This window comes from Silene latifolia, chromosome 6 (assembly GCF_048544455.1).
Source record: "Silene latifolia isolate original U9 population chromosome 6, ASM4854445v1, whole genome shotgun sequence".
Classification (NCBI taxonomy): domain Eukaryota; kingdom Viridiplantae; phylum Streptophyta; class Magnoliopsida; order Caryophyllales; family Caryophyllaceae; genus Silene; species Silene latifolia.
In genome coordinates, this window is record NC_133531.1 from 57,370,348 (window position 1) to 57,389,767 (window position 19,420).

The following is a 19,420-nucleotide window of genomic DNA, read 5'->3' on the forward strand; positions in this document are numbered from 1 at the left end:
TTGACTCTTTGAAGCCTTGAAATCATGTCACATACATGACTACTTCCATTTTGCGGTGGTGACATAAGTGGTGGAGCTCTAGAAGGCCGGAAGGGTAGGATAGAAGTGTATCAAGGCTAAGTGGGGGGGTGTTGGAGGCCGAATCTTTAATTAGCGCTTGATACACTTGGCGAATGAAGTAGTGAGTTGTTTTGTTTTGAATGAATTAATTGTGAATTATTGTTGAGGAATTGTGATATTGTTGATATTGTTGCCATTTGAGAATTGTAGTAATATAATCATGGAGGAAATTGAGGTTGCCTAATTGTTGTGCTAGGAGATGCTTTGACGACTAGGGTGACCTTGTGTTTGAATTGAGTGGAGTTATAAGGGGGAGAAATAAGGAGAGTTGTTATGAGTGGTGAAGAATTGGTGGTGAAGAATCGGTGGACTAGGATCATCTTAGAAGAGGGATGGCATAAGGAGGGCGAGTGAGGGAAGAGAGACAAGCTTTGGAGGATTATGGGTCACTTACTCGCTATGTTGGAGCTTTGACGGAAAGTGACCATGTGTTCTAGAAGAGGGATGATATAAGAAGGGATTGTGAGAGAGGTAAGGAGAATTAGGAGCATGCCCATGCGGTTTTCTTAGCCTAGCGGTGATTAGCTTAGCTTTAGTTTGCTCGGGACGAGCAAAGGGCTAAGTGTGGGGTGTTTGATGAGCTCCTATTTTTACATACATTTGGCATCATTTGGAGCTCATTTGGTAGCATTTGGTAACGGTTTTAGGCAATTCTAGCGTTATTTGACCAATTCCGAGTTCTTTATCATTTAGCAAGGTTTTCTAGTGAAGAATGAAGTGCCAAGTGACCAAGAGAAGTATCAAAGGAAGGATGAAGAACACGCATTGAAAAAACATCATGAAGAAGCCTTCCAAGGATTAAGCAAGCAATGATTTGAAAATGCATTCCAGCAGCTTTCTCGCACGATGCGAGTTTCCTGCTCCCATTTCTCGCACCGTGCGAGTTTTCTGGGTTTATGCCGTTTTGTATTACGGGCTTCTCCGATGTTAAGCCCACGGATATTAGGTTATGTTATAATATATATAGTGTGTTTTCCTCTAGGTTAAGACATCTTATTCTTACTTTAATTAATCAAGTTGTAAATTTGGGAATTATTCATCTTTTGATTGGGTTTAGATCTACTATGGAGAACTAATCTCCTCATCTTAATCCGGCTCAAAGGTGTAATCTTTGTTTGTAAGACTACTTAATCTTTCCTTAATTTTCATTATCATTGTTAATCCTTTGTGTTTATTGATCGAATTTTGGAAACCTTGTTTAAATTGAGTAATTAAGTGTGATTTCCTTGTTGCTTAATTAATCAAGTTCCTTAATTTATTGTTGTTGGGATTATTAAGTGTGATTTCCTTGTAATATCATCTTTGCAACACCTTCTTATTTTGCTAATGAATGTGATTTCTTCTTGGCTTAATTAGCAAGTAAAGGATTAACTTATAATTAGGCATTAATCGTGTTTTCATTGTGTCTAATTACCCTTATTGAATCTCTAATGCTTTTATCTTCTTATTGATTTAACAAATGTATGTGATTTCTACTTGGTAGGATTGATAAGTTGGGTTATTTGATTAAGTGTGATTTCCTTGTCATTTAACTATTATTAAGGAGATTTAGGAGAATAATCTCCACAATAAGGTGATAATATTTTAATCAAAGGATTGATTTTGTGGTTTTACTAACCAAAGTGCCTCACTTTATTGAGTCGGATTAAGTTTTCCTTAAACTTGATAAATTTCCATCTTAAAACTTGTTTGATTGATTACTTGTTGTTCACTCTGGTTAATTTGTCACAATTGTTCTAGTTGCTCTTTTAAATTCACCATTGCAAAACCCCCCTTCTCTTGGGTTCGATCCCATTACTTGTTACTTTACTAGTTTAGAATTAGTATTAATTATTATGTATTGTGGTATATAAATTGCTAATTTGGCCGTCTTAAATAGCGACGTTTTAGGCGTGTCAAGAGGTCTAATTTTAACTCGGGCTCACTAAGTGGAAATTCAACTCTCATTGCAATTTACACTGAGTAATTATTAATTATATTCAAATCATAATATATATGCTAACTCAAAAAGACTAAACTCAACTCTCATTGTAGTATTAATTAATCAAGAGCTACGTATATAGATTATTACCAATAAATTAATTCTTTAACACAACCTTATCAAACCTAAGTATAACCAATAATGTTTAGAAAATTATAACGTTGACCAATCCATATTAAGGCTCCACCGAGCCCTAGATAAAAGACTACTCATGACCCATAATTATGACTACAACAACAATTATGATAAAAGTACACATAATTTAAATGAATAAATAGTGTTCACGTAAAAGACAGAAATAAGAGAAATTAAATATAGAATTTACTACGTTAAGAACAAAGTTGAATACCAAGGTTGAGCTTATCGTCAAATAATGACATAAACAATATTAGAATATAATAAAGATAATTGATGTAAATAATGAGAAAAAAATATAATTTAATATGAAACTAATTATTTTATTGCTTATTGTCTATCTCTTCGTCTCTCTATACTACATCACATCCTTTATATAGATGACCAAGTAATATTTCAAATTAAAGATACATGTACGTTTAAAGCAAGAATAAATATAAAAACATTACATGTAATTTATATCCTTCGATTTGTGCATGAATGCTATTCAAAAGGATGGATGTTTCATGAATTAAATAATTAAATTTGAGAGTTTCATGTTGTAATTAAGAGAATAACTCTTCACTCTTTCTAATGCTAGCATGCGTTTTCCTCGTAAATTGTTCAATGTAACATCAACCAAATTGAATGTTTCACCACTTTATTTTCAATGCTTCAACTTTTGTAATTGTGCTTCTTTATTTCATGATTTGTAAAATGGTCTTGTCAACAATTTATTCCGTAGTGGCTTTTCATTTTATCTTGGACTGCTTTGTCTTTTATTTTGTGGATTTGGAGAGCTTTAAGTCCATATTTATTTTTTCGTCTTTTATTCATCGCCTTACTTAGTTGTTAAGCTAATATTAGCATCAAAATAGTTCCTTCCTAAAAATAATTATATAAATCACAGTAAGATGTTCTAGGAAGTAATTTTATTACTAAAATGAAATACAATGCTGAAAATATAAGTAAAATTATGGGAAATAAGTATATAAAATATAGTAAATTATACGCTTAACAAGCTGTTGTTGCTTCGGGCTTGTACTGGTATTTCAAAACTTTATTTTGCTTTACGTACTTGCCTACCTGTTGTTTTTGAGCCGGCTAAGCTTGCTTTTGACAAGGCGCTTCGTTCTCATTTGGAACATATTGTTACCGCGTCTGGTCGTGGTTTTGGTGACTGGCAATGGCGGCTTTCTAGTCTCCCCTTGCTTTACCTTTGTAGGGCTTGGTGTATATTGATCTGGAGATGTTATACATTATGCTTTTCTGGCATCTCGTTTGCAGTCTGCTGAGTTGCAGGCTAAGCTCCTTCAGGCCTGTGAAGTCATGGCTCCTCGACCTTCTTTTGATGTGGCTTTGAGTGTGTTTAATGAGGTTACGGGTTCTGACCTTATGCGTAACCCTAGTGAAATCATTGCTCCCAAACTTATGAAGACATTGGCAGACATATATTTTGCGAGGGTTGTTGCTTCTGCATAATCAGTTTTCTCTTTGACTCCTCCACAGGTTCTGTTGTGGAGGTCCCAGCAAGGTGGGCACGCATCTGATTGGCTACATGCGGTACCTATTTCTGGTTTGGGGCAGACTATGAACGGTAGGTCTTACCGTTGTGTGCTTAGCTATCGGTTGGGTATTCCTTTTTTTTCGGTGCCTGGTCCGTGTTCTGCTTGTTCTTGGGTCTTTGATGGGGATATCTACGGGGATCATGTTGTTTCGTGTGCCGGTGTTGTTGGTATCAAACATCGGCATAACCTTGTTCGTGACACCCTTTTAGATATTTTCTTCCGATCTGGGATCTCTGCTGGTAAGGAGATAGATATTGGTCTGCTTGACTAGCATGACCGGTCCTTGCGTCCTGTAGATTTGTTGCTTTACTCTTGGGACAGGGGCCGGGATATATGTGTGGATCTGACTGGATTTTCTCCTTTGACTCAGTCTGGTATGTCTGATTTCGTACCCGGACGTGTGATGATTGATGTTGCTCGGCACAAATGCGCCAAGTATCAGGGCTGTGTTTGGCGATCGGTTATGGTTTCTTACCTTTTTCTATTCTCTTCTTTGGGGGAGTTGGAGGCGGATGCCATTGCACTGCTCAAGCGGATTCAGAAATATTCTTTGTCTCAGAATGCCGGAGCGCGCGCTGCTACTTTTATTTTTACTTGACTTAGCTTTGCCATTGCTAAGGGGGTGGGCGCCCAGATTGTGTCTCAGTTGACCACCAATTTCTTGTAAAAATTGATTTGATCTCAATAAAAGTTGTTGTTTTTATAAAATAATAATAATAAAAATAATTACTATTATTATTATTATTTTTATAATAAAAATAAAATAGTAATATTTATAAGAAACCTACATATTATTGTAGTTCTCATTTTCCATGCCTCTTTGTATACTTTGACACCAAAATTAAAATTTCAAATTTAATATCTCAATTGATTGCGCATTATTACATACTGATTACAAAGTCATCATATAATTATGTAAGAAAGTTCACGACCCATCATTTTCCTCATTTTTCACTCCATCATTACTCATTAGCAATTAAACACTCTATTTATCTCCCTTTTATGTAACTTATTTTAGAAGTCCTTATATATAACTCATTTTTTTAGTATAATGAAAATCAATGCGTTGAAAATCTAGCTTTTCTTTCTAACCTTGATGACAACTTACATCTCATGTCCCAACAATTGACAACTTGACGCCATAGTATTTACAATTTTTTATCGCTTGAGTTATTTTCTTGTGTAATTTTCATTTATTTATCTATCTTTTTTATCTAATGGTCATTTGTTTTGTTTTGATACCATGGTGCAATTTTTTTTGGACTAACTGATTTGGATTTTAGAAGGATAGCATATACTTCCACATCCATGTATAAAAAATCACAAATAGAATCCTACATCCTGTTGTACAGTAGCATTGTACAACAGGCCCATATATTATATATATATCTATCTAAGCTCAATAAAAATAAAAATAAATACTACGTATCTCCTTTTTCCCTAATCCTGATTTCTCTTCAGTCGACAAACCCTCTTTTTTCCCTTCTCTAAATTTCTCCTAAACGACAGTCGACAAATCTCTCTTCTCCATAATTTTGATTCTAAAATGGTGAAAGGGAAGCAATTTACATCATCATCAAGGAGGAAAAACGCATCTAACAATATTTCGTCAACGAGAAGCAATTTATATCATCATCAGGAAGGAAAAATGCATCTAACAATGCTTTGAGGTAAATTTCTACACCAATCATACGAACTATTATTAAAATAATACGAACTAAAAAATATGAGCACCTAAGAATACGAACTATTAAGATAAGAATACGAGCTAAAGTAAAAAGAACACGAGCTTAAAAATACGAGCACATAAGCATACGAGCTATTAAGATAAGAATACGAGCTAAAGTAAAAAGAACACGAGCTTAAAAGGATCACGAGCTTAAAAATATGAGAACATAAGAATACGAGTTATTAAGATAAGAATACGAGCTAACGTAAAAAGAATACGAGCTTAAAATGATCATGAGCTTTAAAATACGAGCACATAAGAATACGAGATATTCAGATAAGAATACGAGCTAATGTAAAAATAATACGAGCTTCAACTATTTTCATGCATTATAAATTTTGGATAAAAAAATTCCTTCAAGATATGTTCAATTCCGCATAGTGAATTAATTATAATAATTTAAGGGAGAAGATGATTCATTAACTGGATGATGGAGGAAGATGAAGAGAAGTTAGAAAAATATCGAAACAGTCGGAGAGAGAATGAGGATTAGATTGAAAATTGAATTACGTTACCCTTTTTTTTGTAAAAATATTTGATAAAGACTAAAATAACCTTGGATGTACAATGCTCATTGTACATCCAGTTGTATAGTCTTTGAACTGATAAAAATGGTATAACACCTACGCTATTTTTTCGTAGAAGTTACTACTACTATGTTATGATTGATTTTTATTTCTTTATTTCTTGAAGATGTAGCAAGGAATGAGTTTAGTGAACAACCTATTGTCAATAGGAATGGTACAAAAAAAAGTTTCTAAAAATCTAGATATGAGACTGATTATGGTTGACAAAAATGCATTTTCCCCCCTTTTTTTGTATGTACGGTATCGTATGACATACAAGTAACTGACTGATAACTTGCAGCTCGACGATCGTTAATATAGGTTTATGGATTTCACAACGACATTGCTTAATATGTTGATCACTGGTAAAAAGCGAATGCATCAAGCTACAGAGGCCTTTTAGATATGTATTACGCACAATATTAGGGTGATCGAATAAATATGTAAGTAGTGCTGGAAAATAAGAAATGCGCTAATCGGTTTTTCATGTTTCACCTACTTGACAAACTCGACCCGAGTTTGTCAACATTTGAGAGACTGTTGAAATTGATTATGTTTTATTGCATTTGTTCCCTCCATTTTTGACAAAAATCTCTTAAGCTTGGGTTTTCTATTTTTGCGGGATTGAAAATCAAATTCTTTTTCTCGGGACTAGAGTACTTAAAAAAAATGTACACACAACTAAAACCCCTTGGAACATTTATACAATACAAAAGGGAAGAAGGCAAAATATCCATTTACAACTCAACAACACACAACAAAACTATGCACTAATGAAAATGTAATCACACCATCACTAATGCCACTAAACAAAAACGCCCTGTGAATTTCACGGGAAACATAACTAGTTTTCAATCATAAACGGAAAGTATAAAAGTTGATGGCAGAAATCAACAAAGGTCCTTAAAGCCTCACAATTAAATTTCAAGTCCTTATAGTAGTCTTTTACCATATTTTAGGTCCTTTTATTGTGCTTTACTCGATATCAACTGATATAAAAATTAAATTTTGTTATTAATTAAATAATAGAAAGATTTTAATGCAAATACTTAATGCATTTATTTAAATATACAAGTTTAATAGAATTGTGTAAGTAGTAGAAGTAACTTTGTTAGTACTGAAGTACCAACATTACATGCAGTAAATATGATAGTAGTAATATGATAGTAATCAACAATGTTACCAGTATGGTTGAGCAAAACCGGGTACCCGGCCCGGTTTTGCAAACCTGTTCGGTCCCCGGTTTTAAAAAACCTTAAATTTCTTAAACCTCATCTGCACCTCTTTTAAACCGGGTAACCGGTTTTTCTGGAATTTTCAAACCGGATCTGAAAACCGGTTACCCGAACCGGTTTTCCAACCCGGTTTTTGGTTGAATGCTCTTGATTGGCACAATAAACATGCTGCCATTTTGAATATTTGAAGACCTTAGTTGTCAAATATTAAAATTACTTCATAAAGAAGTCATACATATTAAAGTTCAAGAGTCATAGACATGTAAATGAAAACTACAATTAAAGAGTCACAAACATCTAAAATTACTTCATAAAGAATTTTTGTTTTTTTTAGAGATGATAGAGAGGGGGTAAGAGACTGAAGGGCAGGAGATGAACGAGAGAAATAGGGTTTTGATGTTTTGGGCCTAAGTCATGGCTTGGGTGTGTTTAATCCATAGATGAAATTATGTTTTTCAGAAAAAAGTCAATGAGATTTTAAAAGCGGTCTCCAGTTTGGTTTTATTTAGACCCGCACCCGCACCTCATTTGTGCTTAAAAATTCGGTTCGGGCCCCGCACAGGAAAAAACCCGAATTTTTCAGTCTCCATTATTCGGGTTTTGGTCCGGTTTCGGTTTAAAAATGCGGGTCAGATTTTTTTGCTCAACCCTAGTTACCAGTGTAATACTACGGATTTTATAGGCTGGTACTTGACCGAGTATGGCCTACTGAGTCGAGTAAAGTGTTTCGTGTATCCTGTTTGGCTACTGCCCAGGAACACTCGGCCGAGTATGCGGAATACTCGACCGAGTAGAAGGTACTCGACCGAGTATACTCTATACTCGACCGAGTATCCGGTCTGTCGAGTGTTATTTCCGCGGTTTGATATGGAAATGTTTAGGGCATTATATATTACGCTAAACAGTTTCTAATTACGTTTTACAAAACCTAAAACATTCTACGATGCTCTAATCATCTCTGAATCTCTCCTTTAGGTGTGGGTGATCATAGCAATTGCATCCTTTCCTTTGATTCATCGTCGGTAAGCCCTCGTCTCCATAGTCTATAGTTTATATTTTAAGGTTTGTCTTTGATTATGAATTGGGGGGAAATGGGGTTTGCATATAGTGATTGTGTTATGTGATTATTGATTAGGCGGAGACTTCATAGAGGAGCCGTTCTAGATTGCTTGCTCGCATTCCTTGCTGTTGTGCTAAGGTAAGGTTTCCCTACTCAGTTCCTGTTTAATTGACTTGAGATATATTGTTGTACTGTGTGTGATTGTTGTCTGCTGATCATCATCGGAGTGTTGGTGTGGTAGTGGTGTGGTGGTTGTGATGGTGTTGTGATGTTTGTGGTGGAGTCACATGCGGGAGTGGCTTCACACCCTAGTTCGCCCTCCGTGGAATCCGCCATGGGAGGGGATGTGCACATTAAGGGATAGGGTTGTCGCTCGTTGATGAGCGGGATTTAGGTGGGGATTGGCTGCGTTCTCCCACTGGCGGCGAGGATTACCTGTTGCAATGGGTAATCTGGCAGGGCTAAACACTTCGGTGTGTAGTCGGTTACTGTGTGAGATCGGGAGACTGGGGTTGGAGGATGATCAGCTGGTTGCTTTATACGCTTGTCTTATTTTAATTATACAGTAACTGACCCCGTTGTTGTTTTATAAAATCTGTGGTGATCCATTCGGGGATGGTGAGTAGATTGTGACAGGTGATGCACTTGATGAGCTTGGGGCAGTCATGGGAGAGTCACCACGCAGATTAGTTATCACCGTCAAGAGTCTTAGCTGTCTTTTTGTAGTTGCTAGTTTTGGATATAAGTTTTGTTGGATTTTGAGACAGTGTAACCTTTATAACTCTCGTACTTTAATAAATGTGTTTGGACTGTTGCTTTTGGTATATACTAACCTCGGGCAACCGAGATGGTGAAGGTCTTTCATACTAGGGTGGTTCTGGTAAGGCACCTTGTTGTGTGGGAGTGTCACAAAGTGGTATCAGAGCCGACGATTCCGGCACCTAAAACTAATGAACACAATGAACTTAGGGAGTCTAAATAAAATGAACCCGGGGAGAGCTGTTTTGAGCTACCGCAAGGACTTGGGAGACATCCCAAAGTCGCACTTTGGCCCTCGCAATCTCAAGCCGGTCACCAGGGGGAATTTGTTGTGTATCTATTCGATGCATGTGTGTGGTATGTAGAAATTGAATGGTTGGAACATGTGATAGAAGGTATGATACGTAGAAATATGTGTAAAACATGGTGAAATTGGTTGAAACGGATTTGGTATGAAACATGTTGGCATGTTATGTGTTTATTATATGGCTTTAAGATTGATGATGTATTATCTTTAACCTTGGGGTAGAAAGGCATGACAGGATATGTTTATGTACTGTTTTAGCTCGTTTTTGGCATGACTCGGCCGAGTAGGGCAGGTACTCGACCGAGTAGGGGGTACTCGGCCGAGTAACCAAGCACTCGACCGAGTGTTGTTTGGCAGTTTGTTACAGTAGCTTCTGGTTGTGTTTACTCGACCGAGTATCTAAGCATACTCGACCGAGTATGAGTATGGTTTATACTCGACTGAGTATGATTCTTGTGATTTTTACGTTGGCTACTGGAGTGGATTACTCGACCGAGTATCAGTGATACTCGACCGAGTAGTCCTTACTCGACCGAGTATCGCTATATACTCGGCCGAGTACTTCTTTGGCAGAGGGCCGTTTACATTTTGAACCGTAGGCTTTTGTGCTTACGTTTCCTTGCTTCTTATCACCTCAAAATGCCGCCAAAGAGGACTGCCGCGCAAATCCAAGCCTCTGAGATGACTATCGATGAGATAGCTCGCATGATCGAGCAACATGATGCTGTCCTTGAGGCTCTTAAGAATGTGGGAAAGGGGGCGGAGAAACCTGTGGATGCTACCCAACTTAGCATCATCATCGCTCGCTTTAACCCACCTACTTATGAGGGCATCAGAGAACCAAAATTGCTCGAGAACTGGCATCGTGAGATGGAGAGTCTCATGGAAGTTGTGAAGTGTCCACAAAAGATGATAGTCGAGCAGGTAGTGTACTACCTGAGGGGCGAGGCTGCTGTGTGGTGGCAGAACGTCAAGGAAGACGCTAGAGCTTACTACCAGGCTGAGGGTCTAGGGGTTATACCATGGTCAGGTCTGAAGAGTGCCATGAGAGAGCAGTTTGTGCCGGCACATATCCGTCACAAGTTGAGATCCGAGTTCGATTCCTTCACTATGACCGATGATATGACAGTCACCGAGTACTATCACCAGTTCCTTGAGTTGTCTCGCTGTGCGGAAGACATGCAGCTAGGGCAGAGGGGTTTGGCTCTTCGCTTTGAGAGGGGTTTGTCAGCTAAGATTATGAACCATTTACCAGCTGGAGTTATCACTGATCTTAAGGATGTGTACCTGAGGGCTGGTCAAGCTGAGAGGTTGCTAGATCTCTCTAAGGAAGCTACCGAGAGAACTGCTGCTGAGAAAAGAAAAGCAAAAAGTGGGAACAATAATCAATCAAGTAATAAGAAGGGCAACTTCAATCAGGCTAAGGCTTTTTTTGGTGGAGCTGGTTTCTCAGGAGGATTGCGAGGATGGGGTAGAGGTGGTGGTCGGAGTGTAAGTGACAACTCCAACCTTTCTTGCTTCAACTGTGGTGGCATAGTCCACAAGAGACGTGATTGCACGAGTTCCAGGACTGGAGTAGGCTCGGGAGCTTTTCAAGGGAATTTCTCACAGGGTCCGAGTTAGAGCTTTGCTAGTAACCGACAGTCTGGGTCATGGGGTAACCGTGGAGGACATAGCAACAATGGCGGCTTTAACCGCAACAGTGGAGGAACCTACCAGCACCCGAACAACAGTGCTACCCAGGATTCGGCAGCTAAGCCGAGTACTTCTAATGCATCGGTCCAGAGAGGAGGTCAGAAAAGCAGTGGGAAGCTCTTTGTGATGGACAAGCAAGAAGCTCAGAACGATGCACATGTAGTTACCGGTACTTTTCTTGTTCATAATACACCGTCTTTTGTTTTGTTTGACTCGGGGGCAACACACTCTTTTGTGTCTAGGAGTCATGCTTTGTCTATGGGCTTGGGGAAGTTTGAGCTTGTAAAAGATGATGTGTTTATACCTTCTGGGGAGTCGGTGTCATGCGTTAAGTTGTATAGGGGTGTGTCTATGTTGGTTGGAGGGGTAGACTTACCGGTAGACTTGCTAGAGTTTCCTATGGATGAGTTTGAGGTTATTGCCGGGATAGATTGGTTGGGTAAGTATGATGCCAAGATAGATTGTCGGCAAAAGAAAGTGTCTTTAAAGGGTCCTAAGGGTATAAGGGTGTCTTATAAGGGGTTTGTTGTGAGACCTAAGTGTAAGTTCATCGCGGTAATGACCTTAAAGTCGTGCTTGAGGAAGAAGTGTCCCTTGATTCTTTGTCAAGTGAGAGATCTCCGGGTGGAGCCACAGACAGCTTCTGATATACCTGTGGTGGGAGAGTTTGATGATGTCTTTCCAGAAGAGATACTGGGGTAGCCGCCAAAGAGAGATGTTGACTTCAACGTGGAGCTCAAACCGGGAACAAGTCCTATATCTAAAGCACCATACCGTATGGCACCTAAGGAGCTAGCAGAGTTGAAGAAACAGTTACATGAGCTGTTAGAGAAGGGGTATATCCGGCCCAGTGTATCGCCATGGGGAGCTTCAGTTTTGTTTGTAAAGAAGAAAGATGGGAGCGTGAGACTTTGTATCAACTACAGGGAGCTTAACCGTGTCACAGTGAAGAACAAGTATCCCTTGCCTAGGATTGATGATCTGTTTGACCAGCTGAGTGGAGCAGGAGGGTTCTCTAAGATTGATCTGAGGTCGGGATATCACCAGTTAAGGATAGCGGATGAGGATATTCCTAAGACAGATTTCCGGTCCCGTTATGGCCACTATGAGTATGTGGTAATGCCTTTTGGTTTGACTAATGCGCCAGCAGCTTTCATGGATCTGATGAATCGGATTTTCAGTCCATTTTTGGACAAGTTTGTGGTTGTCTTCATTGATGACATCTTAGTCTACTCTAAGACTAAGAAGGATCATGAGGAGCACTTGAGGATAATTTTGTAGACTCTGCGAGAGAACCAACTTTATGCCAAGCTATCTAAGTGTGAGTTCTGGTTAGAGGAGGTGGCTTTTCTGGGTCATGTGATATCTAAGAAGGGGGCGTCCGTGGATCCTAGCAAGATTGAGGCAGTGACCAAGTGGGAATCACCGAAGAGTGTTGCTGACGTTCGGAGTTTCTTGGGTCTGGCTGGTTACTACAGGAGGTTCGTGAAAGACTTTTACACGATAACACGGCCTATGACCGCCTTGATGAGGAAAGAGACCAGGTTTGTGTGGGATGAGAGTTGTGAGACGGCATTCCAGACCTTAAAGGAGCGTTTGGCCACAGCTCATATTCTAGCTTTGCTAGAGGGATGTGAGAACTTTGAAGTATATACCGATGCTTCAAAGAGTGGGTTGGGTTGTGTTTTGATGCAGGATGGGAAAGTTATAGCTTATGCTTCGAGGCAGCTGAAACCATATGAGGAGAACTACCCTACTCATGATTTGGAGTTGAGTGCAGTTGTCTTTGCTCTTAAGATTTGGAGACACTACCTTTACGGGGCAACCTTTAAGGTGTTTTCAGATCATAAGAGTCTGAAGTATATCTACACTCAGAGGGAGCTTAACATACGACAGAGACGATAGATGAAGCTGATTGGGGACTACGATATGGAGATCATCTATCACGAGGGTAAGGCTAACGTTGTTGCATATGCTTTGAGTAGGAAGAGCATTCATTCGCTATGCACAGCTATGTCTTTGCTGAAGATGAGGGATAAGATGTCCAAGATGGGGGTCTATATGATAAGGAAAGGGGAAGCCATCAGGGATCTGATGATCGAGCCGGATTTGTACGAGAACATCAAGAATAAGCAAGAGCTTGATCCTAAGATTCAAGAGTGGAAGTCTAGAGTGGAGAGTGGCACAGTTTCAAGGTTTTCTATCCACACAGACGGGAGTGTTCGTTTTGATGGGAGATGGTGTGTTCTTGATGATACAGATTTGAGGAGAGTGATCCTGACAGAGGCTCATTGCACTTCTTATTCCGTTCGCCCAGGAGGTGACAAGCTGTATAAAGACCTTAAGAAGACTTTTGGTGGCCCAACATGAAGAAAGATGTGGCTGAGTTCGCGGCTAGATATTTGACCTGCTAGAGGGTCAAGGGTAAGTAGCGGAGACCACAAGGTAAGATTCAATCCCTTGAAGTACCTGAGTGGAAGTGGGAGTCGATCTCTATGAACTTTACCGTGGGGTTACCTAGGTCACAGCAAGGTAACAATATGATCTGGGTGATTGTCGACCGGTTAACAAAGTCAGCCCATTTCATTCCTATGAAGGATACCTGGTCTAAGATGCAGCTGGCCTTGGGTTACAGAAGACATGTAGTCCGGTTACATGGTATACCTAAAGATATAGTGTCTGACCGAGATACGAGGTTTATATCCAAGTTTTGGCAGGAACTGCAGGATTTGATGGGTATGACCTTGAAGATGAGTACATCTTTTCATCCAACAACTGATGGTCAGACTGAGAGGACTATCAAGACCTTGGAGGACATGTTGAGAGCATGTGCCATGGAGTTTGGGGGAAGTTGGGAGGACAAACTGGATTTGACCGAGTTCTCGTACAACAACAGTTACCATACTAGTATCGGGATGGCACCTTTCGAGGCTTTGTATGGTCGAAAGTGCCGAAGTCCAGTTTGTTGGGACGACAGTTCGGAGGCAGTGGTTTTAGGACCATATCTGGTACAAGATATGGTTGAACAGGTTCGCCTAATTCGTCAAAATATGAAAGCAGCTCAGGATTGCCAAAAGAGTTATGCCGACTTGCACCTCAGAGACATCGAGTTCGCAGTAGGTGACAAGGTCCTTTTGAAAGTGTCACCAATGCGAGGAGTGATGATATTTGGAAGGAAGGGCAAGTTGAGCCAGAATTTTATCGGTCCTTATGAGATTTTGGACGGTGTGGGTGAGGTAGCCTACAGGTTAGCTTTGCCACCAGCTTTGGATAGAGTCCACAATGTCTTCCATGTTTCGCAGCTTCTGAAGTATGTGAGTGATACGTCACATGTGCTTGAGGTTGAGAACATCGAGCTGGATGGGTCCTTGTCCTATGCTGAGGTTCCTAAAGAGATTCTAGACCGCAAAGTACGCAAGACAAGGAATGGTGAGACCGTCTTACTCAAGGTGCTTTGATCTAATCATAATGTGGAGGAGGCCACATGGGAACCAGAGGAGCCTATGCAAGAGCGTTTTCCTAACCTTTTTTATCAGGTACGGTTAGTTACGGGGACGTAACCGTTGTCTTTTAGGGGATAGGAGATGGTTGCATGAGTGTTTTAGGGTAGTTTGAGTCGAGTTAGTTGTGTTTTGTAATGTTTTGTGTTAGTATATTGTTTGGTATATTGTGTCGGGAGGTCATTTGGTAGTAGTATGTTTTTTGTAGAGTGTGAACTTCGGGGACGAAGTTCTTTTTAAGGGGGGAAGAATGTAATACTACGGATTTTATAGGCTGGTACTCGACCGAGTATGGCCTACTCGGTCGAGTAAAGTGTGTCGTGTATCCTGTTTGGCTACTACCCAGGAACACTCGACCGAGTATGCGGAATACTCGACCGAGTAAAGGGTACTCGGCCGAGTATACTCTATACTCGACCGATTATCCGGTCTGTCGAGTGTTATTTCCGCGGTTTGATTTGGAAATGATTAGGGAATTATATATTACGCTAAACAGTTTCTAATTACGTTTTACAAAACCTAAAACATTCTACGACGCTCTAATCATCTCTGAATCTCTCCTTTGGGTGTGGGTGATCATAGCAATTGCATCCTTTCCTTTGATTCATCATTAGTAAGCCCTCGTCTTCATATTCTATGGTTTATATTTTAGGGTTTGTCTTTGACTATGAATTGGGGGGAAATGGGGTTTGCATATAGTGATTGTGTTATGTGATTATTGATTAGGCGGAGACTTCGTAGAGGAGCCGTTCTAGATTTCTTGCTCGCATTCCTTGCTGTTGTGCTAAGGAGGGTTTCCCTACTCAGTTCCTGTTTAATTGACTTGAGATATATTGTTGTACTGTGTATGATTGTTGTCTGTTGATCATCATCGGAGTATTGGTGTGGTAGTGGTGTGGTGGTTGTGATGGTGTTGTGATGTTTGTGGTGGAGTCACTTGCGGGAGTGGCTTCACACCCTAGTTTGCCCTCCGTGGAACCCGCCACGGGATGGGATGTGCACATTAAGGGACAGGGTTGTCGCTCGTTGATGAGCAGGATTTAGGTGGGGATTGGCTGCGGTCCCCCACTATCGACGGGGATTACCTGTTGCGATGGGTAATCTGGCAGGGCTACACACTTCGGTGTGTAGTCGGTTACTGTGTGAGATCGGGAGACTGGGGTTAGAGGATGATCAGCTGGTTGCTTTATACGCTTGTCTTATTTTAATTATACAGTAACTGACCCCGTTGTTGTTTTATAAAATCTGTGGTGATCCATTCGGGGATGGTGAGCAGATTGTGACAGGTGATGCACTTGATGAACTTGGGGCAGTCATGGGAGAGTCACCACGCAGATTAGTTATCACCATCAAGAGTCTTAGCTGTCTTTTTCTAGTTGCTAGTTTTAGATATTACTTTTTTGGATTTTGAGACAATGTAACCTTTATAACTCTCGTACTTTAATAAATGTGTTTGGACTGTTGCTTTTGATATATACTAACCTCGGGCAACCGAGATGGTGACGGTCTCTCATGCTAGTGTGGTCCTGGTAAGGCACTTTGGTATGTGGGGGTGTCACAACAAGTACTTATCTTATCAAAAAAAAAAATAATGTTACCAGTCACTTGATTTTAGAGAGAAAAATCTCCGAAAAATGTTATTGGTCACTTGATTTAGAGAGAAAAATCTCAGAAAAATTAAATTTGGAATTCTCATTCTTCTCTTTCCGAGGTAATTCAATTTTGTATTTTACAAAAGTTGATGTTTATAGTTTTAAGCCTTATAATTGTTCAATTAAATCGAAATTTATGAAACTTTTTTTTGGTAACATGTGAGCTTTTGTATTATATTTAAACTTAAAAGATATTACATGAGTCTCCAATTACATTCATCATCTAAGGCTAAATACAAAAATTGCAGCGAATATGAATCATACTTAGCCAAGAACAGTCACTTTGCTGCGCAACAGTGGCCATCTTTTGCACTATCCTGCTATGTAGTTGCTGTTTAAACGTTGATATCAGCTGCTCAGGTCTTCTAAGTTGAAATTCTAGCCTACATTTCTTTCTTTCATTCCAAATCATGTAGCATATAGCCATTCTACACGTCTTCTTCTGCAACTTGAATAAGGAGTTAGAGGTCCAGCAATGCTTAGACAAAGCCATTGCTCAATACCAGCTATAACCAGAGAACTATAAGCACAATCACCAAAAAGATGTTCATGAGTTTCCTCCCCAACTTCACATAAGATACACCTATCAATCATACACAATCCCAACTTTTGAAGTTTAATTCTGGTATTCAATGCCCTTTTCTGAATCAACCAACCAACAAAAGCATGCTTTGGAAAAATCCAATTATCCCATACATCCTTATACCAATGGACACGGGGCGTGATCCCCGCATCCATTGGTATCCAGCTCCTACCGAGTAACCACCAGTGGAAGCTATCCAGCAATTACCTTGATAACCACCCTCCAACAGACCTTTAACTCGACATAAATTTATGAAACTTAGGAGCCCTTTCCGATACAAGTAGATCTTTATGGTTTTTATTCAATTTTAATGATAGTAATAAAAAATGTGAGCTGTAAAAGTAATAATAATGTTAACGGGAGTAATGAAAGAAACGGTAACAACAACGAGAGTGATGAATATATGATGATTAATAAATTTTATCTTAATTATACGTATATGCTAAATCCCGCATACCTGTTTGCTAAATCCTACACATTTTACCCTAATTTTCCATATTTGTCCTTTGAAAAAGAAAACTGAATAACAAAGACTACTAAAGAATAAAAAGGACTTGTCTCTCAAAACCTGATCAATCCCTTCATCGTTCGACTTCTATGGATCATAATTCGTACATATCAAATGTAATTTCATCATTTTATCAATAATTATTAAGGCCCCGTCTTTTAATCGATTTACTTGATTTTTTCGTTATTAAAAAATAGGGTTTTTTATCAACTAGGGTTTCGGACGTGCTGGTTGTTGAAGGGTGGTTGTGGGAACGTCGGGCGGAAGTAGGGTGGTTAGAGAAGTCGGCGTTGACCACCGATGGTTGTAGGTTGTCACGTCGGCGGAGTTGGGATGGTTGAAGGTTGACTTTGGAGAGGGGTTGTCGGCGGTGGGTGTGATGTGATGGGTGGTCGGGCGTGGAAGGGGACTGTCACCGGTGGCCGGCGCGGGGAGAGTGGTGTGCTCGGTTGTCGGTGCTTGGCGGCGTGGGGAGGGGTGGGGGAAGGAGTGTCGGGGCCTGTGGGTTTGTGGTGTGTGTGGGGGGGGGGGGGGGGGGGTACTGTGTGTTTTTCCAAATTTTCCTCTTTTTTTTTGTTTTTTTTTTAATTAAGTTTCCTTTTCTTTGTCGGGGGATTGTGGGTTTGTGGGGTACTGGTTATGGGTTTTGTTAATTTTTTTTCTTTTTCATTTTTAAATTTAATTTTTATATATTTTATATTAATCTCTTTATTTTAATTTATGTTGCAGGAGGTGTCAAATAATGAAAATGAACCGAATAAATTGATCGATAGTGCACATATATTCAACATCCCTACCAAATTTTACGAAAATCGTCTGCAAATGATAGATGAAATAAAATCACTGGGTTTGTTACATAATATTCATGTCCGAGTTGCGCAACATTTTCCAAAACGTGGTTTGGGGGAGAAAATGCTTAGGTGTCCCCAATCTGGAAACTTCCGTATGCGCAAAAAATCCTTTGTGTCATCTAAGAGATCTTATACGGGAACCATCAAATGTCAATGCCCGTTTAGTTTGAAATGTGTTAAACAAGAGGATGGTAGATGGAAAGTACTTGTTTTAAACGGGTATCACAACCATAACCTTGCTAGAAGAACACGTGCTTTGAATGCAAGTACCAAGGAGGATATTGTGAGAATGACAGCCAGTAAAATTGGTGTTTTCAACATACTGATTGACTTGGGTAACAAGGGTATTAACGTTACTGCTAAGCAAGTTTACAACGTTCGTGCTATATCGAAAAAGAAGGCGAGACATTATCGTACAAGAGCAGAACAGTTGTTGACACTAGCTACTGAGCATGGTTATCGTGTTTTTCGCCAAACAATTCCTATTGTAACACAAGAAGGTACACATGAACTGACTGATGTGTTATTTGCTCATCCAGATTCGCTTAAATTTTTGAAGGCTTATCCCTATGTCCTTATTGCTGATTGTATGTATAAAACCAACAAATATAAGATGCCTTTGTTAGAAGTAATTGGAGTGACACCGGTTCATAAGAATTTTTCTGTTTTCTTTGCGTTTCTGCAAAATGAGCAAGAAACGGCATATGATTGGGCTTTCAAATGTTTGGCTAAGCTGTTAGACTCGAATAAGCCAATTGTGTTTGTAACTGGTAGGGAGACGGCATTAATCAATGCTATTGAAACGCATTTCCCAAGTGCTAGTCTTTTATTATGTAGACGTCATATAGAGAAAGATGTTGAAGCCTGAGTTAAAAGAAACTACTATGGTAATGCTATATTTGGTGAAGTTTTTGCAAAAGGGAAGTGGACACAAATGGTCAGATCAACAACTGTAGAGGAGTTTATAGCAAATGAGGTGTTAATGTATACAACTTACAGTTATATTCCTGGTTTGCGAAAATATTGTAAGGAAACATGGATTGACAAGTATACGCAGCGATTTGTATCAGCTTGGACAAATAACGTGCTACACTTTGGGAATGTTACCACCAACAGGTAACACTACAATGAAATAAGATTTAAATTCTAATTTTGTACCTAAATAAGAGTATTGTTTTATGAATAATTTTCT

The 19,420-nt window shown here is 39.5% G+C and overlaps 1 protein-coding gene across 1 annotated transcript; it reads left to right on the forward strand.

The window, feature by feature from the left end:
* The first annotated feature begins 18,289 nt into the window (after positions 1–18,289).
* Positions 18,290–19,096, forward strand: LOC141588114 (protein FAR1-RELATED SEQUENCE 5-like). Its single transcript, XM_074409569.1, has one exon. It carries the CDS (start codon positions 18,290–18,292, stop codon positions 19,094–19,096), a length of 807 nt encoding a protein of 268 aa, XP_074265670.1.
* Positions 19,097–19,420: the final 324 nt, after the last annotated feature.

Excerpts from the sequence above, each read along its gene's own strand:
- LOC141588114 (XM_074409569.1), top strand. The coding sequence starts at position 18,290 with ATGCTTAGGTGTCCCCAATCTGGAAACTTCCGTATGCGCAAAAAATCC.